Source organism: Sapajus apella, unplaced genomic scaffold, assembly GCF_009761245.1.
Source record: "Sapajus apella isolate SASKATOON/1434 unplaced genomic scaffold, GSC_monkey_1.0 scaffold53, whole genome shotgun sequence".
In the NCBI taxonomy this organism is placed as follows: domain Eukaryota; kingdom Metazoa; phylum Chordata; class Mammalia; order Primates; family Cebidae; genus Sapajus; species Sapajus apella.
Genome location: NW_022436993.1, coordinates 2695065 through 2721309, shown reverse-complemented (window position 1 = coordinate 2721309; position 26245 = coordinate 2695065). Strand labels below are relative to the sequence as shown.

The window sequence follows — 26245 nt, the reverse complement described above, 5'->3', positions numbered from 1 at the left end:
TGCAGACTATTATGACTGCTTGTCTACTATTTCATTGTCTGGAAATGTTCAATTGTAATTTTTTTCCATATTGTTTGCTTAGATCTGTACAATAGAGGATTATCAATTTTTTTTTTTTTTTTTTGGTCACCACTGACTTTTCCTGGAGTTCTTAGCGAATTGGTATTCAGGTCTTTCACCCCACATTCTAGTGTGACTTTAACTGGTCTTTCTTTCTCAAGAAAGCAACTTACTGCATTTTAGTGTACAATCAATTGTAAGGATATATCCCCCTGCACTACAAGCCAACTCAATGGCTTCTACAGAATTACAGTGTTTGCAGTTATTAAAGTGAATAGCATTTTTTCTTTTTTATCTATTAAAAATTTCCTGCTTTGGTATTAATACACATACTTGTTTTAAAAAGTCTAGAGACCTTAAGTAGTCATAGTAATAAAATGATTTAATCACTATCTTACCAGGGTCACAAAATATTATCTTAATTTGGAGAAAGCCTTTCTTGTATTACACCCCCCAAAGAAAAAACACAGTAAACATACAGAAAAAGTTGATAAATATGAATCATCCAAACCACCCTCCCAAGCATACTCCTGTGTTCCAGAAAACATCATAACCAAAGTAAACATACCAAAACAATCTGTAGAAACTATTGTCAACATACATGGCAGCAGATTTAATACTCTCTTTTAAACTTTTTATTTTTTCCCTCCCAACTCAATGTTATGACCTCTCTGTGAAATTCTGTAATACTTGGCACTTAAATCTTTTACCACATAACTGTAATTCAAGACCTGACATATAATCTAGGTAATTGTGTTTTTCCCTCTAATGAGGGGGTTTTTCAACCTTAGCACTGTTGACATTTTGGCTTGGATAGTTGTTGTGGGCGGCCTTTCCTGTGCACTATTGGATGTTTAGCAGCATTCCTGGCCTTTAGATGCCAATAGCAGTTTCACAGCCTTGTCAATAAAACATAATTTCAAACATTGTGAAGTGTCCACTGGGTAAAAAAATCTTCCACAGGCAAAACAAAACAAACAACAACAACAACAAACAAACAAAAAAACAAGCAAAGAAACCCACATAATGTTTATAAAATATCCTCCAGGCCAGCAAACAAACAAACAAACAACAACGACAACAATTTCCTCCCTATACTGATTGTATTTTAAGCCTTTTGAGAACAGAAACTGTCCTAGTCATCTGTGATGCACTTGAGCACCTACTCAGTGCTTTGCATATAGTAATAATTAAATAAATACTTGTTGATTTTAAAGGAATAAATTATGAGTCTTCTAAACATCCATTTTCTTAATCAAAAGTATTACATTATGAAAAAATTTATATGTAAATAATAGTAAGACATTTTCTGTGTCAGTACCTCACCTGTGTAAAAATGTACTGGATATAAAATTCAGTCATGAGTAGAATGATTTTATTCTGGAGAAGACATTCAAGACATTCATTTGTATTGAACTTGGATTAGTTTTGTGTGCTTCATATTTATTATTTTAGGCCCTTTTTGTATATTCTTGGTGTTGGCAACTATATTTTTTAAACAAATTGGTACACTTTATTTTTTGAGCAGTTTTAGGTTTGCAGAAAAATTGAGCAGAAAGTAGAAAGCTACATAAGCTTTATCTTGCCCTAGTGTGTTATATTTGTTGCAATTGAGCGAAGGATGATATATTATTATTAACTGAAGTCCATAGTTTACATTAGGTTTCACTAGTGCTATACTATACATTTTATGGATTTTGACAACTTTATGCATAAATCTCAAAGAGCCTATATAACGATCACACAGTGAAAAAGAATCAAGGTATTTAGGCAACAAATAGCATGATGAATAGAATAGTGCCTCACATCTCAATACTAGTATTGAATGTAAATGGCCTAAATGCTCCACTTAAAAGATACAGAATGACAGAATGGATAGAAATTTACCAAACAAGTTTCTGCTCTCTTCAGAAGAGTCATCTAAAACATAAGAACTCACATAAACTTAAGGTAAAGAGGTGGAAAAAGATACTCCATTAAAATCTCAGTTCTAAATATATATGCATCTAACACTGTAACTTCCAAATTTATAAAACAATTACTATTAGACCTAAGAAATGGGATAGACAGCAACACAATAATAGTGGAGGACTTTAATACTCCACTAGACAGAAAGTCAACAAAGAAACAATGGACTTAAACTATACTCCACAACAAGTAGAGATATTTACAGAACATTCTATGCAACAACTGCAGAATATACATTCTGTTCATCAGCACATGGAACATCCTGCAAGACAGACCATATGATAGGCCAGAAAACAAGTCTTGGTAGATTTAAGAAAATCAAAATTATATCAAGTACTCTCTGAGACTAATACAGGAGTTAATAAAAAATTATTTTATGCAGATAGTAAGGGTAAGGGATCTCAGTGGAAATTTTCCTGTAATAAGACACAACCCCCAAACCATCTCTTTTCTAATAGAAGAGGCAGCCTGAAAGACCAGGCTGGCAAATGCCAGCCATTAAAAATTGGGTTCACTCAATATGGCGATTCCCACCATCTTCTCCTTGTCACCACCAGCGCCAAGTGTAAAATAACAATATGTGTTCAAAACATCATTACCAACCTGCATTTGTATATTAAAGGGTTAAGGTAAAGAGGCCAGGTTTTTCACTGGCTACATAAGTAACACACCTAGTCAAACCAATCACCTGGGCCCTATGCAAGCCAGACATGGCCTCCTCCAGCCTCCCAATGTTATAAACTGCTTTTCTGCCACACACAGAGTTTATTTTTGTTCCAAGCCCCCATCCCATGTCTCTGTATGGGGAAGCTGTTCTCTTCTTACTTCCTTCTTGCTTGCCTATTAAATGTTTTGCTTCTGAACACCACTCCATGTGTGTCCATGTTGTTAATCCTATTGGCACAAAACCAAAAACTCTGATGTTCCTCTAGTCGTTAAAGCCATATCAAGACCACAGTGAAATAAAATTGGAAATAAACTCCAAAAGAAACCTTAAAAACCATGCAAATACATGGAAATTAAATAACCTGCTCCTGAATGATCATTGGGACAACAATGAAATCAAGATGGAAATTTAAAAATTCTTTAAACTGAACCATAATAGTAACACAATCTATTAAAACCTCTGCGAGACAGTGAAAGCAGTGCTAAGAGGAAAGTTCATACCATTTAATGCCTACATCAAAAAGTATGAAAGAATACGAATCTACAATCTTAGGTTACATCTCACAGAACTGTAGAAGTGAGAACAATCTGAACCCAAACCCAGCAGAAATAAAGAAATAATGAAGATCAAAATAGAATTAAATGGAATTAAAAAAAAAAAAAGCTGGTTCAACCAAGATTAACCAAGAAAATATTGAAATAAGCTCAATTCAAAATGAAATGGGAGATATTATAACTGCAACCAGAGAAATACAAAAGATTATTCAAGGATTCTATGAACACCATTGAGCACATAAACTAGAAAATCTAGAGGAGATGGATAAATACCTGGAAATATATAACCTTCCTAGATTAAACCAGGAAGATATAGAATCTCTGAACAGACCAATAACAAGCAGTGAGATTGAAATGGTAATAAAAAAAATTGCCAACCACTGCCCCCCAAAAAAGAAGGCCAGGATTAGACAGATTCACAGCTGAATTCTATCGGACATTCAAAGAAGAATTTGGTACCAATACTATTGGTACTATTCCAAAATATATATAGAGAAGGAATTCTCCCTAAATCATTCTGTGAAGCCAGTATTACACTAATACCAAAACCAGGGAAGGACATAACAACAACAACAAAAACTGCAGACCAGAAGAAAACGACATACTGATGCACATAGATGGAAACACCCTCAGCAAAATACTAGCAAACTGAATCCAACAGCGTACTAAAAAAATAATACACCATGATCAAGTGGGTTTCATACCAGGGATGCAGGGATAGTTTAACATATGTAAGTCAATAAATATGACACATCACATAAGCAGATTAAAAATAGCTACATGATTATCTCAATAGATGCAGAAAAAGCATTTGACAAAATCCAGCATCACTTTATGATTAAAACCTTCAGCAAAATTGGCATAGAAAGGACATACGTTAAGGTAATAAAAGCCATCTACAACAAACCCAGAGCCAACATTATACTGAATGGGGAAAAGTTGAAAGCATTCCCCCTGAGAACTGGAACAGGTCAAGGATGCCCACTTTCACTTCTATTCGGCATAGTACTGAAATTCCTTGCCAGGGGAATCAGTCAAGAGAAAGAAATAAAGAGCATCCAAATTAGTAAAGATGAATTCAAACTGTCACTGTTTGCTGATGATATGATCTTGTACTAGAAAACTCCAAAGACTCATCTGAAAAACTCCTAGAACTGGTAAATGAATTCAGCAAAGTTTCAAGGTATAAAATTGATATACACAAATCAGTGGCTCTACTGTATGCTAGTGGCAGCTAAGCTGAGAATCAAATCAAGAACTCAACCTCTTTCACAATAAGCCACAAAAATAAATAAATAAAATATTTAGGAATATATCCAACCAAGGATGTGAGAAACCTCTACAAGGAAAACTACAAAACGGTGCTGAAATGTTGGAAACAAATGCTTGGTACTGTAAAGAAAAATTAGCACTTAGGGAAAAAATTTTCTCAGCAAGGCAATTTACTTCTGCAGAAAGTGCTGCCTGCATCAGTTACGATTGCAAGAGCTCACTGAACAAAGGAGAGAAGGAGTTTTTATCCCTAATGCAGTTCCTTTCCCTGTGTCCATCCCCTGTTGTCTAGGTTGGACCACACAATCTAAGTCGATCCCAGTTGGCTAAGACTTAAACTTTTTTGAACATGGTAAGCACATAATTTATAAGAGAAGGAGGGGTTGGAGTGGTTTGTTCATTATAGTGCAAGGCATGTCCAGGCACAACTAGAGAGTGGGAGGGTGGTTTGCAGGCTGGAAATAAGAAAGTACAAGGAGGTTAGGCTTTTGAACAAAGGATAAAAACATTACATAATTAAACCTTTTAAAGAGGAACTTATTATTCCTAACATGTGGAAACACATCCGATGCCCATGGATATGTAGAATCAATATTGTGAAAATGACCATACTGCCAAAAGCAGTCTACAAATTCAGTACAATTCCCGTCATAATACCACCATCATTCTTCACAGAACTAGAAAAAATGATCGTGAAATTTATATGCAACCAAAAAAGAGCCCAAATAGCCAAAGCAAGACTAAGCAAAGAGAATAAATCTGGAGACATCACATTATCCAAGTTCAAACTATACTATAGGCCACAATCACCAAAACATCATGGTATTAATATAAAAATAGGCGCATAGACCAATGGAACAGAATAGAGAACCGAGAAATAAAGCCAAATACTTATAGCCAACTGATCTTTGACAAAGCAAACAAGAACATAAAGTGGAGAAAGGACACTCTATTCAGCAAATGGTGCTAGGATAATTGGCAAGCCACAGGTGGAAGAGTAAATCTGGATCCTCATCTCTCACCTTACACAAAAATCAACTCAAGATGGATCAAAGACTTAAATCTAAGACCTGAAATTATAAAGATTCTAGAAGATAATATGGGAAAAAACCTTTGAGACATTGACTTAGGCAAAGGCTTCATTACCAAGAACCCAAAAGTAAATGCAAAAAAACAAGGATAAATAGATGGGACTTGATTAAACTAAAAAGCTTCTGCACAGCAAAAGAAATAATCAGTAGTGTTAACAGACAACCCACAGAGTAAGAGACTATCTTCAAAATTTATGTATCCAACAAAGAACTAATATCCAGGATCTACAAAGAACTCAAATCAGCAAGAAAAAAACAATCCCATCAAAAAATGGGTTAAGGACCTGAATAAACAGTTCTCAAAAGAAGATATCCAAATGGCCAACAAGCATATGAAAAAATGCCCAACATCACTAATTATCAGAGAAATGCAAATCAGAATCACAATGCAATGGCACCTCACTCCTTCAAGAATAGCCATAATAAAAAAATTTAAAAATAATAGATGTTGGCGTGGATGTGGTGAAAAGTGAACACTTTTATACACCCATCAACACCACTATGGAACCACTATGGAAAACAGTGTGGATATTTTTTAAAGAACTGAAAGTAAATCTACCATTTAATCCAACAATCCAACTACTAGGTATCTACCCAGAGGAAAAGAAATCATTATATGAAAAAGATACTTGTACACGCATGTTTATAGCAGCACAATTTGCAATTGCAATCACATGGAATTAGCCTAAATGTCCATCAATAAACAGGTAAATAGAGAAAATGTGACATATATATATAGATAGATAGATAGATAGATCATATATATGTGATATATGTCATGTATATACAAACGTTATATATATTATGTGTGTATATATATCAGTCACACACACACACACATATATATATATATATGATCAAATACTACTCAGCCATTAAAAGAAATGAAATAATGGCATTCACAGCAACCTGGGTGGAATTGGAGACCATTATTCTAAGTGAAGTAACTCAGGAATAGAAACCCAAACATCATAGGTTATCACTCATATGTGGGAGCTAAGCTATGAGGACACAAAAGCAAAGAATGATATGTTGGACTTTGGGGACATGAGGGAAAGTGTGGGGGTGAGGGTGAGGGAAAAAAGACAACCACATTGGGTACAGTGTACACAGCTCGGGTGATAGGTGCACTGAAATCTCAGAAATCAACACTAAAGAACTTACTCATGTAACCAAACACTACCTGTTCTCCAAAAATTTACTGAAATTTAAAAATAATAATAATAAATAAAACAAGTAAATTAAAAAATAGAATGATTTTAATGAAACACCTCACTATGTCAAGTGCTGATGAAGATGTGGAACAGCTAGAATTCTCATGCACTGCTAGACGGGCTGCAGATGGTATAGCTATAGCCACTGTGGGAAATTCTGGCAGATGCAGAGACAGTTAAATATATAACCCATAGGATTCAGCAGTTTCCTCTCTTTGTATTTACCCAAGAGAAATAAAAATGTATATTCACATCAAAACCTCTATGTGAATGTTCATAGTAGTTTTACTTATAATTGCCAAAAACTGAAAACAATTCAAATGACTTTCAATTTTATAAATGGATAAACAAGTGGTTCACTCATTCAGTGGAATACTCAGCATCAAAATAGAATTTAAAAAATTAAAATGGCGGCCGGGCGCGGTGGCTCAAGCCTGTAATCCCAGCACTGTAGGAGGCCAAGGCGGGTGGATCATGAGGTCAAGAGATCGAGACCATCCTGGTCAACATGGTGAAACCCCGTCTCTACTAAAAATACAAAAAAATTAGCTGGGCATGGTGGCGCGTGCCTGTAATCCCAGCAACTCAGGAGGCTGGGGCAGGAGAATTGCCTGAACCCGGGAGGCGGAGGTTGTGGTGAGCCGAGATCGCGCCATTGCACTCCAGCCTGGGTAACAAGAGCAAAACTCCGTCTCAAAAAAAAAAAAAAAAAAAAAAAGGCATTTAGAAAAAGAATGTGCAACAGTGTAGACGAATCTGAAATGCATTATGCTAAGTCAAATAAGCCACATATTTACTCCTGTATTATCATAATAGTCAACTGTAGAAGGTACAACTAAATACAGGCCACACTTTGGAGAAATACAAAGATAAATTTAGTCTCCCTACAGTGATTTTTAGAAGTTTAAAAAATTTAGGGTTTTTATTTATTACTTTTTTTTTTAGAGATAGGGTCTCACTCTGTGGCCCAGCCTGTAGTGCAGTTGCTCACTGCAGCCTCGAACTCCTAGGCTCGGGCAATTCTGCCTCAGCCTACCAAATAGTTGAACCTCTGGTATGTGCCACTATGCCTGGCTAATTTTTATAAAAATTTTTTTAGAGACAGAGGTCTTGCTGTGTTGCCCAGGCTGGTCTCTAACTCCTAGCCTCGAGTGATCCTTTCACCTTGGCCTCCTAAAGTGCTGGATTACAGATGTGAGCCACTGCACCCAGCCAAACTTAGTTTTTTTGCTTGTTTTTTTTTTGTTTGTTTGTTTGCTTTTTGTTTCTACATAAACAGTTTGCCATTTAAAAGACACAATTTTTCAGTCAATTTTGAGTAATTCTGTGAGCCACTAATGCTAGGCCACAGTGGAGCCAGTCTGACCTTGTATTCTGCTTCCAGGACAGCAACACTCTTTTGTTTATGCAACTACAAGGGTATTCCCTTTTCTGATACAGAAGAAAGATGCAGGTCATGTAATGCCAGGCTGTGCAGGCTTCTGTATGACCTGAAAGAAGTTTTCTTGTAATGAAGAAATACACCACTTGTAAATGTGCCTCTGTTTGTTAATCTTTAATATGAAGATGTTGGTGGTGAGCTTTAGAGGTAATCATTAAACTGATTAGAAATGTGCCTGGCACAAAGTAAGTATGCTATACATCTTAACTATTATTATCTAATCCACAATATTCCAGAAGTGTCCAGGCATCCAATAAAATCTAATCACCATATCAGGAAAAACGGAATGAGAAAATGTATTTAGTTTTTCAAATAGGATAATAAAAATACACATATCTGCTCCCACCTTTTGACTTGGGTTAGAAGAGATTCAGGGAAATGATGGTTTCTTCAGTTCTCAAGCAGATGGGAAAGGAGGAGGCCTGGAATGTCAGGGTGGTGGACAGGAGAACCACAGTCAGAAAGGAGCCCTGGGAGGTGTGGCAAGGCTGAAGGCAAAGACTAAAGGATTAGGGACTGGAGGATCCAGGAATCGTGGGGTCAGTGCTTCACTGGGACGTTCTCTTGTTCCAGGGCCATTTATCCAGTTATCTTCCCTCTTCTACTAATATTTGCTGCTAATATCAGTATTTCTTTGTTCTGCAAACATATAGTTCTTTTGATAGTTTTCTGTGGAATTTAATGTTACCTAAGTTTGGAGAACACAGATGTGGAAAAATCCCCTACCCTATTCCTTCCTCCTGTTTTTCTATGTACATTCTCCCTGTTTTGGGGGTGGGGAGGGGAAGGAGGATGCTAAAGTACATATGGGTACATGATATTCTAGATAGTTTTCTAAAATATTATTTGTAATCCTCACTTCAATGTATTCTGAAATTTTGTCAATTTTTAAACTAATATACATACAAAACAATACATAACTGTGTTTTGAGGTGATAGAATCTATCGCATTATTGATTAAACTATCAGTAATCAATAATGCTTTTAAGCCTTAGATCCTAAAATTTGAGAATAGTTTGTAGAATCATAATTCTTATCCTTGAATTTGAAAATCAAGCTCCAATGCTTCTCCAAATTTATTTTCTAAAAATTGATTCATTTGAAAATTGTGTTCTAGGAACTAATTTTACACAAGTATAAGTTTATATGTTCATTGTATTTATTAAACCATAAAGACAATGGCATTAATCATTTGAAATAAAACATTGGAACACTTTTAAAAATTTTTGGAAAACATTTTCTAGCAAGAACATAGAATGTCACATGTATTTTCATATCCATCTTAAAATATTCTTGTTTAGCTGTGCAATGGCGGATCAGTGACTGACCTTGTGAAAGGATTTCTGAAGAGGGGTGAAAGAATGAGTGAGCCTCTAATTGCCTATATTTTACATGAAGCACTAATGGTAAGGCAATTTAAATTGTTTGTGCATTAATTATGAAGCAGCTTCAGTTAAAAAAAAAAGTAGATCTATTTTTAGAAAAATGCCACTACATTAGTTATTTATTGATGCAAGAATATATGCAAAATCTGACATGTTCAGCATAGCTAATTCTTCTTTTCCACTATAAATCTACTCTCGTTATGCTAACAGGATCTTGAATTCTGACCTCTTAAGTATATTTCTGAGACTGTGATAGTGATGAAGGTAGAAAACTAATAACAGGATTTTTTGGCCATTATCTTAAATAAGTATATGAAATATTTTCTTCCATTGAAATGAACACATTTGTAATACGATATTTCAAAGTGAAAATGATGTACTTTGATGTGACTAACTCAATGTGAAACATTTGAGTGTCTGAATGTTAATTTTAACATGTTTCCTATTGATTTTGTACAAGTACATCATCTAAAAATTTTTGTAATTTGATGCTTTTGTTAAGAGTCATTATATCATTATATATTTCCCATCTTCTAGGGACTTCAACATTTGCATAACAACAAAACTATCCACAGAGATGTGAAAGGAAATAATATTCTGTTGACCACTGAAGGCGGAGTGAAACTAGTAGATTTTGGTAAGTTTTGTTCAAAATGCGTGAGTTTTAACTGCATAATGAACTAGTATGATGTGATTTGATCTTTTTTGAATGGCTTTCCTTTCTAGGTATTAAAGTAGAGGAAAAATCAGTAATATCTTATTGAGGTAAGAAGTACAGAGATAATTTGGCAAATGAGATTCCCAGAAGAAAGAGTGACTTCTTTCAAGTCAGCTAGTTTGTGTAACACCAGTGTAGTAACATGAATAGTTGATCCTCTAAAACAGACAGCATCTCAAATGATTACTGTAAGCCTATAATGGCAATCTCCTGGTTCCTACTACTGATTGCTTTGCAAATGGACGTATATCCAAATTCAGGATTTTGAGATGTGAGGGGAAATTTTCATTATCATCTGGGAGTGTTTCTTCCCTCCTAAGGAGACACAGGAAAAGATGGTCTCTTTCTTCCTCAGGACTCTTGTGTGTCTTACGGTGATGCCTGAGACTGCCACAGTTACCTGTGACTAAAGTGCTCTGTCCTAAGCAGAAAGCCAACTCTGAGAAAGGCAAAGCTGAGAGAGGGGAAGGATGGGGGTATTTGATGACATCATTCAGCCACTAAGTCAACTTTGGGGCCTGCCTTATCTCTGGACCTTTTGTTATATGAGATAATAAACTTCCATATTTACTAAGCTTTTCTGTGAGAGTGGGTGACAGTAATCCTGAAGATGCCTCAATATCCTTCAGTCATTATTCTCCTTCCTTTTTGCACTCTAGTTGGATAAGATATCCCTCCTTGTGCTTCTGTAACCTGTGTATACTTCCATGTTTGCATTTATCATATAGAATTATAATTATACATTTAATTGGTTAAAATATATAAAGATACTTAGAAATATAGGTGGACAGACAGGGTCTTTGAGAAGTAGGACTGTGTCTTAGTCTATTTCGTAGACCTAATGTTTTAAGTATAGAAGTTCACTGAGTGCTAGTTGAATGAATGAATCTTCCTTCATTTTGCATTTTGGAAACTAAAGCTCAAAAAGTTAATGGGTTAAGTTTTAAAATTTCTTTAATATCCAAGTGCATAGCTCTCTAACATTTTGGCTTAGGCCAGGAATGAATTTCAGAGCATCTAGAGAGGAATGGATGAATACTGTATCCTCAAATATGCATGTGCATGGGTTTTTTCTCACCTGTGCATTTGAAAACTACTGAGCAGCAGTGAATTTGTGAATTCCTAATTAATAACTGGGGTACAGCTAGTCTATGTTTCTTATTAATAACTGGGGTGTAGCTCGTCTATGTTGCTGGTTAAATTCAGAGCCTTGAGCAATCTTTCTGGGTTAGTGTACTAATAAGGGCTTCTGCTTGAAATTACAATAAAACATTCTTCACTCTTTACAGGAAGGGCCATTATTCTCTCCAGAAAATAATTCTGGCTATACTCTAAGACAGACTCAAATGGAGAACTTGATATTTAACTTGGGATCTCATAATTCCTTGCCCTAAAAAATAGATACAATAAGTATAGCGTAAATTGAAAATTGTTAAAACAAGTATCAGTAAACAACTTTTTAGTCATTAAAGAAAAATTTGGTAAACTGGAAGCTTTGAGAAATGTAAATTCCTATGATTTCCTTCAAAATCAACTAGACTAAAAACATATATTTAGGTAACAAATAAGGCAACCTTTTATATGGTACTGTTTTAAAAAGTCATAAATTGGAATAGTTAAAATGAGAGCTTTGGTCTTAAATTATTTGATTTACAGATTTTCAGCAATAATTAGAAAAGAGGGCCAATTGCTTATTACATGCATTCCTAGTGTCTGACACCATAATATTATTAATTACATATTAGATAGTGTTTATAATATTTCTATTCTCCACAGTAAGAGGACATGGATTCAGTTTGCCTACAGTGATTAGTAGGTTGTGTGAATTAAAACCTGAAGATGGGAGGTGTGTGCATTTATAGTGGAACTTCTTGAGGGCAGAAAGAACAAGATGTTGTAAACCACAACTTCCAAAATCAAACTGAAAATCAATGTCCTCATTTTATTTTTAAATCAAATTTTCAGAGAAAGCTACAGCTGGGAGTAAAGGGTCTTAGAATAAATTTTATTTGAATCTGTTCACTTCATAAGTATACTATCAGCTCATTATTGGGTACTGAAGATCTTAAATGGCTGCTAGGCACCTCATACTCAGAATGTCCAAAGTGGAGCTATACTACCTCATCTGTCTCTAGAAATCTGCTACATATAAAGAGTGTCTTGCCTTAGAAAATCACCCACATCTACTCATTGCTCAAGACGAAAATTTTAGACTCATCCTTGAGTCTTCCCTTGTTTTCACCTCCCACTTATACAACTTAGTCACAAAACTTGTCTCTCTGTTAGATATCCTCAGATTCTATCTTTACTACTCCTGCCCTAGTTCTACCCCTCATCTTTTGCCTGGGCTCCTGCAGACAAAAGTTACTGAACTCTGAATCCTAGTCTCTTTCCCTTCCTTCCAGTCCTTTCTCCACACTGCAGCCAGAGGGATCCTTTCAAAAACCACATCTGATCCTGCCACCACCTTGTTCAGTAACCCATTCAATGACTTCCTCTATCCCTTAGGGAGGATTTTTCCTTACGATCCTCTGTGCTGGCACAAAGTAAGCTAATGAGTAATAACTTTTTTATATTTCTTGGTGCTAATCAGGTACCCTGTCTTCCTATTACCTATTAGCCAGGTCTGCTCCTTTCACTACCTTAAAGGCACCACAGTCTTTCCCAGTCAGAGCTCTTACACTTGTAACTTGGAAAGTACTTTGAAATTTATTTACGTGCTTTTTCTTGTTTTCTTGCCTGAGAAATGATCTTCACCCTAGTGTGCCTGAGACATCTCTCTGTTTGGCAGCAGGGAAATATTAACATTTATTCTAGAAGAAATGCAAATTGCAAAAAAAAAAATGACTGAGGTAACATTCAGCTTCTGGCATTCAAAAATAGAAATTTGTAGCAAGCCTATCTCCCGAGGAAAGACTATCTCCTGAGGAAAGTCTTGTCTAAATTGCTTTACCTTCTCATTAGCATATGGAGAGAGAGTTTTCAGGGATATACCATGGGGTTTTATGTAAGAGAGGATAGAAAAAAGGGAGAAACCTTTTCCAATTCTAGGGTCATTGTGGAAAGATAAAACAGGGTGAGGCAGGGCAGTGAGATGATTTTTTGTTTTTGAAACAGAGTCTCATTCTGTTGCCCAGGTTGGAGTGGAGATGAGCTTTTGAAAAGATAACGAGGGCAGGAAGGAGCTCTTACCTTCTGTATTAGTCCGTTCTCACACTGCTATAAAGAACTACTTGAGACTGGGTAACTTGAAAAGAGATTTAATTGACTCACAGTTCCACAGGCTGTGCAAGAGGCACGGCTGGGGAGGCTTCAGGAAACTTACAATCATGGGAGAAGGGCAAAGGATAAGCCGGCATATCTTACCATGGTAGCAGGAGAGAGAGATTGAAGGGGGAAGGGCTACACACTTTTAAGCAACCACATCTCGTAAGAACTCACTTACTATCACAAAAACAGCAAAGGGAAATCCTCCCCCATGAACCAATTACCTCCCACCAGGTCCTTCCCCCAATACTGGGAATTACAATTTGATACTACGTTTAGGTGGTGTCACAAAACCAAACGATGTTACCCTCACACTTACTACCACTCTCACTTGACATTCCCGGGGAAGCCACTTGGAATCTTCTGCAGTCCTGCCTGGGGTGAGCCGCATCATTGCTAACCTAGAGAGAATGAGTGATCAAAATGGAAACACTCAAGTTAGCTTCCCCAAACCCTTAGCTTTAGTTTCCAGAAACCTGAAAGTAACTGAGAATCTGGCTGGATAGTTTCTAGAGGGGGTTTTTCAAAAGATAAGGGGATGTATAGTGAGGCACTGAGCAGATCCCCTGGACTGACTGTGCTGTGTCTGAACAGGAGTCACAGCCAGACCTAAGTGTTCTCAGCTCCAACTGGAGAAAACTGAGACTTAATCTGCTGGAGGAGCCACAGGAAGCCCTGTCTGCACGAGCTCCCTGGAGGCAGACAATGGCCTAGGTGGCCAGTAGGGCACCTAGAAGCTAGGCAGACAAAAGCATATGGCCCCAGAGACTAGAGAGCCACCATGAGCAAGGACCCTCTCTTTTCTCCCTGACACAAGGTCTTATAAGAAGGAGGAGGGGCAGGCATGGTGGCTTATGCCTGTAACCCCAGCACTTTGAAAGGATGAGGCAGGAGATTGCTTGAGCCCAGGAGTTGGAGGTCAGATTGGGCAATATAGCAAGACCCTGTCTCTACAAAAATTTATTTTAAAAAATTACTCAAGCATGGTCACATGCACCTGTAGCCCCAGCTATTCAGGAGGATGAGGAGGGAGGATTGCTTGGGCCCAGGGGTTCTAGGCTGCAGTGAGCTGCGATTGCGCCACTGCCTTGTAGCCCAGGTGACAGAGCAAGACCCTTTCTGAGGAGGGATGCCATCTGAGAAATGGAGCACTTTTATTCAAGAGAGACTGAACCCTATCTAAAAGGACTTACAGATTTATCGAATTTGACTGAGCTTTCTTTTTCTCCCAGCCAGTGAGCAGGAGCCTGGGGAAAGGTCATAATCATTATAGACAAAATGAAGAAATTATAATTTCTTTTTGTATGTAAGAGTAGATTCTGAATTTTTTGACCAGTTACAAACATGTTGTTTTTCTGTATAGAAACCTTCCCTTTCCTCTGCACCCAGCCAACTTCTGTTTGCCTGAGTTTTCCATAACACCCTGTACTTCATTTAGCCAACCAGTTGTCAGACTTTAGGGTAATCATATATTTTGAGTGCTTTCTCTGCTAAGCTATAGGTTTCTCTGTCTGGTCTATCACTTTGTCCCTAGAACCAAGTACAGTGCTAACATTCTGAAAGTACTTAATAAATGAATGAGTGAAGGAAAGGGGGGACTTGCCATATAATTGTATGACAATGAGAAAGTCACGTAGAATCTCTGAGGACATCAATCTGCTTATCTACAAGAGTGAAAAGGTCTCTACCTCCTAAGATTGGTTGCTCCCAGGAAGAGTAAATGGGATGCTAGAGGCAAACTACTTAGTATAATTACTGATACTTTGTAATTCAGAAAATCTGTGCTGTTACCATTATTATGAGATAATATTCCAACTCAGCCTATAGCTCAATGCTGTACCCATAGTAGGTACTTAATAAATAGTTGCTAAATAATGAAAATCTGAGTTTCCAAAAGAGGTGCCAAAAAAGAAAACAACCCTTTGCTAGAGTGAATTCCATATTACTTTAATATCAAATGAAGCTATCTAATTACACTGAAAGTAAGATTCAGTTTGCTAATGCTTGTTATAAATATAGCCTTTAAGAAAACCTTTTAGTTTTTTGTTAAGTGGGATATACTTTTACAAAATATCACCAGACACCTCAGAGAGCAAAAAGACAAGTGAGCTTATAAACGTTATTAATGAAATGTATTAGCTGTCACTGGCATATGATCAATCAATAAATAATATGACTTCCCAGGAAATAGATCCCTTCAGGCAAGTGAACTAATGTTTGAAAAAAAAAAATCCTTATTTTGAATAGAAAATGAAAGAGACTAAATTTAAAGGACAGCCCTCAGTTCTCATTTCTATGGATTTCTCTCTGGGGAACTTCATTTCTAATAGGACATTTAACATTTCAATACAAAAGTACAGAATGTACTTTTTGTAATTTATTTAGACCTCATTCTTATGACAGAATATTTTATGGTTTTAAATCTCTTATTACTCATATGCCCAATTTTAGACCAAATCCCCAATGCATAATGTAGGTCAAAGAGAAGTTGTGATTTGTTTATTAATAACCTACTTTTTAGCACCAAGTAAGGCAGTACACCCAAACTTAAAAACTTTGAAGTGCCCTTAAATCCTTCCTTTCTTTCTGAACAATTTAGAACAAAAGCTGTTAGGTTGGACAAGCAAGCATGGGAGTCCAGGTGCAGCTCAGTAGGCAGTTTGGAGCCTGAGAGGGGTGAGGAAGGTGTCTGTGCTGGCAGGGAATGTTGGGTTCCCAAGTGCAATGAGAAGCGCATCCGTGTAGGGTGATGGGGATGACCCTATATGGGGACAAACTTCATGTAGATGAGAAAGTCATCTGCATAGGGATCAGGGTGGAGAGAAGAGATTGGTTATCTAAAGGAGACTTGATACCATCAGGAGATATACTGAGGACAACGGGAGGCAGGTTTCTTAATAGAGAAAAGAATTATGGTGATGTTGGATTGGAATTGGTGATAGCAATGTGAACTCACTATTTTACTATATATGTATACACACAGATACAAAAATAAATATAATGTGAATGCATGTGAGTGTGTGTGTGTGTGTGTGTGTGTGTACATATTACCTAGCTAATTCCACTAAGAGAGTGCATTAAGAGAGCACATCTAGCACTTAGCTTTTGGTTTTTAAATATAATTCTTTTTAAATATGATTCCTTTTAATTAAAAGGAATCAAGGATTCTTGGAGAAAGGCTGATTTTAGGGCTCTACGAGATAAGCCTGGAACTTACTGTGCCCCTGAAAGAAGGAAACACTCAAACAATGATGGAGACAAGTCAGAGGCATACAGAAGCCAATTTGAAGCAATTCTCATTCTCTATATCTGGGACAGTTTGAGCACCAAAATACTAACATTGCTGGTAATGATACTAATTCACTGAATGCAATAAAAAATCCATTAATCCATACTGGCATACATGCATATATAAGTAAATGAATGGGTAAAAGCAAAAGCTTTTCCTTACAGAAGAATGCTGATGAGTAAAGATAGAAGAAATCATGTAATTTTAGAATTCATCATTTGGTAGCCATCAATGTAATAATTAATTCATCCAAAAATTTCAATGGCTGCTAAAACTAGTGAGTTAAGTTTTGATTAGAAATAGGGTAGCCTAATTGTTTCAAAATATCTCTCCACAAAATACTAATTAATTACAAAAGAAAGAGGGAAAGATTACAGGGGAGAAGACTGGCAGACACAACCATTAATCAAGTACTCAAAGCAAACATAACGAGTAATGAGAAGTTGAATGCAAACCACACAGCACCTGAGAGGATGCAATGAGATGACCTCAACATCACTTCTGTAATGTTCCTGCCAAAAATAAAATTGTGAGGGAATATCCAACAAATCCAAAATCAGGAACAGTCTGTAGAACAACTGGCCTGAAATCTTAAAAAAAAAAAAATTGTTAAGTTCATGAAATTCAAGAAAAGATTGAGGAAATCCTCCATATTGAAGGAGATTAATGATGAGACTTGACAAGTAAAAGCAACACATAATCCCAGATTAGATCTTTTTGTTATAAAGGACATTTTTAGGACAGTTGACAAAATTTGAATGGGTTCTGTAGATTAGATGATAGAAATGTATCAGTGTTAAAATTTCTGATTTTGAAGGTTGTGTGTGGGAATATCCTTGTTTGTGGCAGTTACAAACAAATATATGGGAATGAAGAGGCATGATGTAGCCCACCTTACTCTCAGATGGTTCAGGAGAAAATGTACTTTGTAGTTTTCTTGCCAAATTTTCTCTAAGGTTGAAATTGTGTGTGTGTGTGTGTGTGTGTGTGTGTGTGTGTGTAATACATATTAGTTGAATGTTACAAATCTTGAAAATTTTAGAGCAAGTGCTTTATAGAGTGAAATAATATACTGAAAAAAAAACCAGAGGGAAACCATTTTAAAAGTTGGCAGTTTTTAATGCTCATACCTATATAAAACATTAACATTTTACTCATCTAGAATACATTTTTATACTTTGAGGAGGTGATCTTTACCTTATTTGAAAAAATAAAAAAGGTCTTTATAGTTCTCTTATTATATAAAGTTGAACCATGAATAAGTGGACTATGTATTTTAGAGTTTTATGATTGAAGCAGAACCTGTGGGCTGAAGAGTTCCAAAACTGACCATTTTTCAATGTTGAATTAAGCTGTTTAACATTACGGATACTGGTATATGTTTTAGTCAAAGACCTTTTCGTTGTAAGGACTAGACACCCCAACTACCTCCAAAAAAAAAGGCGAAATACAAAAGGCAGTCTCACAGGTGAGAGAGCAGGGCCAAGGGGACTGGAACTGGGACAGATAAGTGAAAGGCAAGAACCAAGTCTGCTTGCTGCCTCCTACTCTCTCAATGAAGAAACAGTCTCTTTTCCCTACTCCTCAGGAACGGATCTGCAGAGCAACCTCTGGAGTTTTTATGTTAGTAACAAGTTCACAGAAAAACAGAAGCCCCAGCCTCCCTTGTTTGACTTCAACACAGCTCTAGAAATTTTAATAAGAACTACCAAGTGTGCCTTTCTATGATGTGATAACTGTAGGTGAACCAAGAGGACTTATATTTTTAAGAATGACTTCCTTGTTCCTCAGTTCTTCTAATTGTAAAACAAGTGTTTTGAACTAGAACTAAAAGATCTTAGTCTGCAGTTCTAAAATTTTAATCTCTGAAGAGCTTTAAGTTAATAGAAATTATGATAGGCAGGAGAGAGGAAAATGAGAGAGATAAATGGGGCAAAAAGGACATGGAAAAATAAGACAAGATATCAGTGATGATAGCGTACCATGAATGAGAAGTATGCTATATACTCTACTCTCTACAACTAATGTCCAGCACTGAACGTATGTACACATGTGCGCAGTCATCCAGGATTAAATGGTGCAGACAGAGCTCAGTGCATAGTTCACATGTCCAAAGCCAAGAAGAATGTGGCAAACAGTGTGACGTTGAGGTCTTTAAAGAAAGCCATATAATTATCTTTATTATAAGATATGAACTAAGTCTTAAAGGAAAAGATCTAGAGGCAGGAAGACTGGAGAGAGGATGGATTTTCAAGAGAAATCATGTGATTATTGTTTGGAGAGGTGATTGGAGTGAGCCAGTTACCTTGAGTCACTGTAGAGACTGAATGTTAAAGCTGGAGAAAAGCTTAAATATCATTTGGTATATTAAGTACAGGAACCATCAAAATATTTTTTATCCTTATTATATGCAAAATGTCTGAATATGAATTTTTTGTTTGAAAGTATATAGCATCTGTGAAATTCACTAAGTAGTTTTTAATCCAAAAGTGGTAAAGAATCATTTATTTATTTCAGTCCCCTAAATTAAACAATGCAAAAATAAAAGCCTAGAGAAGGAAAATGACTTGCTGAAGGGCACGCTTTAATATTCCATTTGCTAGAAATGTACAATGATTTTGAAATATACTAACTGAATAGTTTTGCATTTATTTGTTAAATACTATTGAATTAAATAAGATTGTCAAATATAGAATTCTACTTATTTTGTGGCTTTTTTTTTTCTTTTTTTTTTGACAGCATCTCACTCTGTCACCCAGGTTGGAGTGCAGTGGTGCAATTTCTGGGCTCACTGCAACCTCTGCCTCCCTGGCACAAGGGTCTATTTACATATTAAATATGATTGTTTCTGGCCCAGGGTAGTGGCTCACAATTGTAATGCCAGCACTTTGGGAGGCAGAGGTGGGTGAATAGCTTGAGCCCAGGAGTTCAAGACTGGCAACATGATGAAACACTGTCTCTACTAGAAATACAAAATAAAGTTAACTGGGTGTGGTAATACACACCTCTAGTGCCAGCTAGTCAGAAGACTGAGATGGGAGAATTACCTGAGCCCAGGAAATTGAAACTGCAATGAGCTGTGATTGCACCACTGTATTCTAGCCTGGGTGATGGAAGTGAGACTATGTCTAAAAAGAGAAAAAGATGATTATATCTATACTTAGTTTACATTATTTAAATAAAAAATATTTCAACAAACTGGAAAGCATAGAGAAAATGGACACATTCCTGTAAGCATACAATCCTCCTAGATTAAATCAGGAAGAAATAGAAACCTTAAATAAACCAATAACAAACAGCAAGATTGAATTAGTGATTTTAAAACTGTCAACAAAAAAAAAGTCCAGGACTAGATATGTTCACTAAATTCTATCAGACATTCAAAGAAGAATTGATACCAATCTCACTGAAACTATTCCAAAAGACTGAGAAAAAAGTGATCTTCCCTAAATCATTCGATGAAGCTAGTATCACCCTGATACCAAAAGCTGGAAAGGACACAACTACAGACCAATTTCCCTGATGACCATTGATGCAAAAATCTTCAACCGAATACTAGCTAACTGAATCCAGGAGCATATCAAGAAGATAATTCATCATAAGCAAGTGGTTTTCATTCCGGGGATGCAGGAATAGTTTAACATACACAAGTCAATAAATGTAATAAATCACATAAACAGAATTAAAACCAAAAACCATATGATCATCTCAATAGATACAGAAAAAGCATTTAACAAAATCCATCATCGCTTTATGATAAAAACTCTCAACAAACTAGGCATGGAAGGCACCTATCTCAAAATAATAAAAGCCATCTATGAAAAATACACAGCCAACATCATGGGGAAAAGTTGAAAGCTTTCCCCCTGAACAGGAACAAGACACGTATGCCCACTTTCACCACTCCTATTCAACATAGTTCTGGAAGTACAGAGCAATTAAGCAAGAGAAAGAAAGAAAGGTCATCCAAATTGGAAAAGAGGAGGTCAAACTTGGCTGTTTGCAGATGATATGATTGTATACCTGGAAAATCCTAAAGACTCCTCCAAACACTCTTAGATTTGATAAACGAATTCAGACAAGTCTCAGGTCACAAAATCAATGTACACAAATCAATAGCACTGCTATACACCAAAACGACCAAGCTGAGAATCAAATCAAGAACTCAATCACTTTTATAACAGCTGCAAAAAATAGTTCAAAGAAATAATGGCCAAAATCACACATAAAATACACTAATGCTAATTAATGATAGCTGATGAGCTTAAAAAGAAAAAAAAAACGTTTTAAGAAAGTTTATGAATTTTTGTTCAACCAAATTCAAAGCTATCCTGGGCTGCATGCAGCCTATGGGCTGTGGATTGGAAAAGTTCAATAAAGAAAAACTAACATAAATCCTTCTTAAACTTTTCCAAAAAATAGAAAAGGAGGTACACTTCCTAACTTATTATGTAAAATATGCATTGCCCTCATATCAAAGCCAAAGACACTATGAAAAAGAAAACCACGGGATAATTCTTAAGAATATGGATACAAAAACTCTCAAAATTTTTAGCAAACCAAATTCAGCAGTATATTAAAAGGATTATAAACCATACACTAAGTAAAATTGAGATTTATTCCTGGAATGACGGAAGGTTCGACATACAAAAATAAATCGATGTAAGTACCACATTGACAGGAGGGTTGTCTGAAGGTTATCTGAAGCAGCTCCAGCAGCAGCCACAGTGGCTCAAACTCCCCCACCTTGGACAACTCGAGACGCCTGCCCATTTTCCGCAGACTTTCCATCTCAGATGACTACACTGGGGTAGGGAGGAACCCCTGCCTACTCTACTACCTACCTCGCACCCACATCCAATACCCTCATCTCCCTACCCATCCGATTCCCCATAACCCCTACATTAACAAAGTTAAGCTCAATTCCTTTTCCTCTAAAACCTTGGAATGCCCCATTCTCTCCCTCTCATTACTCCAACTAAAGTAAGGACAAGTCAATTTGTCAGTAGCTTCTTCTGGTCTGAAACCCTGCCCCAGATTTTATAGCCCACTTACCATGCATAACAAAGTCCTATATTTTGTTAGTGGATGTCTTTTATGCCTGGCTTAAGCCTTAAGTGCCAAATCACAAAAGGAAAAGCAATAACAGTTTGCAGAAGAAACTTAGTGCTTTGTAATCTAACTTCGTCACTGTGACTACATTACCCCTTCAGCACCAGAGGGCACCATGGGCCTCCTGGAGAGCCTCTACCCATGGGGGAAGTAGAGGCCTGAAACCAGCAGCTCTCTCCACTGGCGACACAACTGCACCTCCTTTATTTCAGTCTCCAGCACATGTATTACTCCCCTCTTCCCAGTGTCGCATCTTCACCCTACCCCCCAGCCTCTTGGGATAGTTGTTGCCACACTTGGGTTTTGGGAGAAACCTGTCTTGACATTTAAAAACTTTATTCCCAATCTGAACCCCTGTCAACTAATCTTGCCTGGGTTTGTGTAGGCCTGCAGGAAGAAAGGCTAAAATGAAAATTTTGGCTGAAGTGGGACTTATGGGGTTTACATTTTTCTTAAGTGGGCAGGAAGGGGAAGCTGGAGGGACTATGAGAGACTAAATTTTGATGATAAAGTTCCCTAGGTCATATGTGACATCTTTAAAAAACAAAAACAAAAAAGAAAAGGTAAAAAAAAAAAAAAAAGGAAGGGTGAGCAGTTAATGGTATTCATTTCACATAAAATATCTGTGTAAAATGATTTCCTGTAGAAGTAGCTTTAATAATATTTGCTCTAGAATACTGTAGGTCTATCCTTAGAGCACTCACGCCATGCTTTTTTCCTTGGATTTTAAACTTCATATAACTTTCAGAAATTGGAGAGTAAAACTTTTGCTTGTTATTGCATATCAATATAAAAGGCTTATTTAACCTAAAAAAATCCACCAACTTAAATATTACTCTGATTTCAAAATATTAATCTGATTTTAAAACCACTTTCACAGAAATATTTAGAATACAGCCTTACCAAATACTGTTTGACTTATAAAATAGGGAATGGGGTTGCTGTATAGCCATGGAACAGCCTAGGAAGCCTTGTTGGATGACCTAAAATAGCCATGGCCCTCCCAAGTTGACACATAAAATTAGCTATCATACTGTCCTAACCTCATCAACAAAATAATAATATTAGATGGTATAATACAATTTAAGACCCCTTTATTAACAAAACTGTATATTTTTATAGTTTCAGTTCTCATTCCTACAGCATTTTGTTATTAACAATGACAAAACATACTTTTCTCTCTGCTCTACTGAGATATCAAGGGTTATAGTAAAGTGAGTTCCCAGAAGTTGTCTGGTCTAGTTGAGCCACATTGAAAAGCACATATTTGATGTTTCTGCTGTAAGAGTTTTCTTGACTGTGAGGATGAAGCCTGCATATTTCTCTCCCTAGAAATAGGACTTACGCAATAGGGAATGGGGTGCTGTACAGCCATGGAATAGCCCAGGAAGCCTTGCTGGACAGAACTAAAATAGCCTGAAAATTCCCTAGCAAAGCAAAAGGCTGAAGAAGCATTAACATAAACCTCTATAACATTCCTGTGGCTTTGGCGTTTAATAGATTATTGCCTTTTCTATTAGACTGTTTTCTGTTAAGCCTTGGTTCTTTTTGACCTCTTTTTCCTTGTCATTTTTTCTCACTATCCCAACATTCTGCCTGGAATTTTCCATCTATCAGCTGTTTCTCTCTTGAGATGATTATGTAACTGTTTACTTTGGTGATTTATTCCTTCATTTACTCTCTAGACAAGATGATTTTCCTAATCTTCTTTACTTCCTAGGTCTCCTGAACCCATGCTTTGGATCCCTGTTGCCTTTTAAAGTAATTTTTGTCAATCATTTTGCATTTTTCTATCTTCTTAGCTATTTTTCTTGTGGGAATTTACACTAAGTAAAAATCTCATTTGTCCTCAGGAGAGTGACTTTCCTTTCCAGTTTAAGTTTACTAACCTGAAAATGAGCAAGTTAGAATTTATGACCATTAAGTTCTCTTCTAGCTGTGAAGCTACTTGATTGTGTTACTTAAATGATCTTGAGTTTTAGCAGGCATTGCATGCACTCAAAAAACATAAAATTTAGTAAATTATTTCCTCTGTCACTTGTTCATGGTTGGGTATGTGTCCTGTTTTTAATGTTACACTCCTCACTCCTCTGCCCAAGTATATTTCCAATATTGAAACACCCATTTGGTTGCATATGGGCTTTGAATCTCATGGTAAAAGTTGAACGCCATCTTGGAGAAATAAAATATATCTCCATTTCAAATCTCCATTAGTACCTTTCTTCTACTTGTCTTATAAGATAAGCAATCAGAGCCTAAAATTAATGTAACTTTGGGGAGGTACTTTTCAAAGCAGGAAAATCAGGTAATGAAAGCCCATGATTTGGGTTTAACCCATCAAGTCCAGAGCAAGGTGAAAAGTCTGTACAGTCAGATCACCAGGACTCCTTGTGCGAGGAGCAGGAGTGTGAAAATAGAGAAAAGAAACTGTACTCCTAATTCTCTTGAAGGTCAGTTATGAGTGGTCTAACAAGGTGGAAATAGTGAAAGGACATGACTGAAATATTTGGTTATATCTCTTTATTACAGTCTTTCAGTCTGTAATTTCTCTAAAGGAAGAGTACTTATTCTGTTAATGGTGTTGGTTTAAATAGATATAGTTGATTTGAAACTTCCAGTGAGATAAGGTGTGATTTGCCCAGGGTTGGTAGATGGAAAATAATTTATGAAGATTCATAAGTCACTTACTATGTGCATAACATCATGTAGGACATTCTCAAATTCACTGAAATTTGTTAGTGGGGAGGGAGAAGAATAGGGCAGAGAGGAAGCACACCATTCAAATAACAGTTACGTGCCAAAATATGTAAAATTGTTTACAATGTGGAAGATAGAAACAGGGGCCAGTATAACTGAAGCAGATTAAAAGCCAGCATGGGGGAATTAAGACTTGAAATGGGGCTTTAGGAAGGAGCAGGATTTGGAGTTGATAAAGAGAAAATAAGAGAACCATTCTGTTTTTTTGGTTCTGCAGAAATCCTGATTTAGGATCCTTTAATGTGAAGTTAGGTCCACTGGCAGGTTTGAGGAAATAGAATTTTAATATTAGTTTGTAAAAAAAAAAATTGTAGTAATTGAAAGCTCTTTATATGAGTAATTAATGCAAAAAAGTACATTTGTCTCTTCCTCCAGGTGTGTCTGCACAGCTCACCAGTACCCGGCATCGTCGGAACACATCCGTAGGAACACCATTTTGGATGGCTCCTGAGGTCAGATAGAGTTTTGAGGGAGACGAACATAATAGCTGATCCTGTCTGACTTTCCTTTATGTATACTCTATCTCCGTAAGCGTTTTGGAATATAACAGAGGAAACTGTCAGTTGTGTTATTTTTATGTGAGATTTTTGCTATGTGAGGAGGTACCTGGGAGGTGGTCAATAAATGGGCTGCGAATGAACACATGAATCAACGAAAGATAGAATGAGTGAATCAGACGAGGTAAAGAGAAACTACTTCCAGCTTTGATTCTTCATTAAATTTAGCTGTTTAGCGTGCATCTGTACTAATGATATTTACATTCTCTTTTAAAATTGTAATGGAAATATAACATTATGAGAACCCCTAGCCTTTGTGAGATCAGATTCAGGTCCAGTAACCTATATGGCAGGTTCCTGTGTTGAGTCACTCTGCCTGTGGACTATGTTCAGCTTTAGTAAATTCTTTTCAGCATTACCTTTGGGAAGTTGCAGATAAACTGCTAAAATAGTTGAGAGGAAAAGTTTTCAAGAATCATCTCCCCCATCACTATTAATGCTTTTAATCGTTTTAATTATGTTTATCACTTATAATAGACCCTTATTTTTGAAAACTTTCTCTACAACTGTTGGGGAAAGCACTGCTATTTATCTCCAATTTTCTAGGGAGTTAAGGGAACAGAAGTAATTCATATACTATATTAATATTTTCAAATCTTATAATTAAATTTGAGGATTAAATGCTGGTATGCTGTTTTTATTTGAATACTCATTTAATTATTACTTGCAAAACAAGTTAAAATGTAAACTTAGTACAAAATATGGGCAGAAGATGAACTATTTTTAGGAACTTAAAAAATCCACAGTGGGTTAAAAAAGTTTTTTAACACAGAGCACATCTTAGAATAAAAATAGAAAGTATAGTCACATAAGCAAAAACAAAAATTGAAAAAGAGAATCTCAAAGGAGAGTTTCTTTAGAATTTGTTCTAATATATCAGATTACTAGTGTTT

The 26245-nt window shown here is 36.3% G+C and overlaps 1 protein-coding gene across 1 annotated transcript in view; it reads left to right on the top strand.

Annotated features, from left to right (window-relative positions):
* MYO3A (myosin IIIA) overlaps positions 1-26245 on the top strand; it is a 242248-nt gene that overhangs the window by 41480 nt on the left and 174523 nt on the right. Inside the window, exons 5-7 of the mRNA XM_032244076.1 lie at positions 9569-9673; positions 10190-10289; positions 25171-25247. Coding sequence (XP_032099967.1) covers positions 9569-9673; positions 10190-10289; positions 25171-25247 — 282 coding nt within the window. The remainder of the gene's footprint in view (positions 1-9568; positions 9674-10189; positions 10290-25170; positions 25248-26245) is intronic.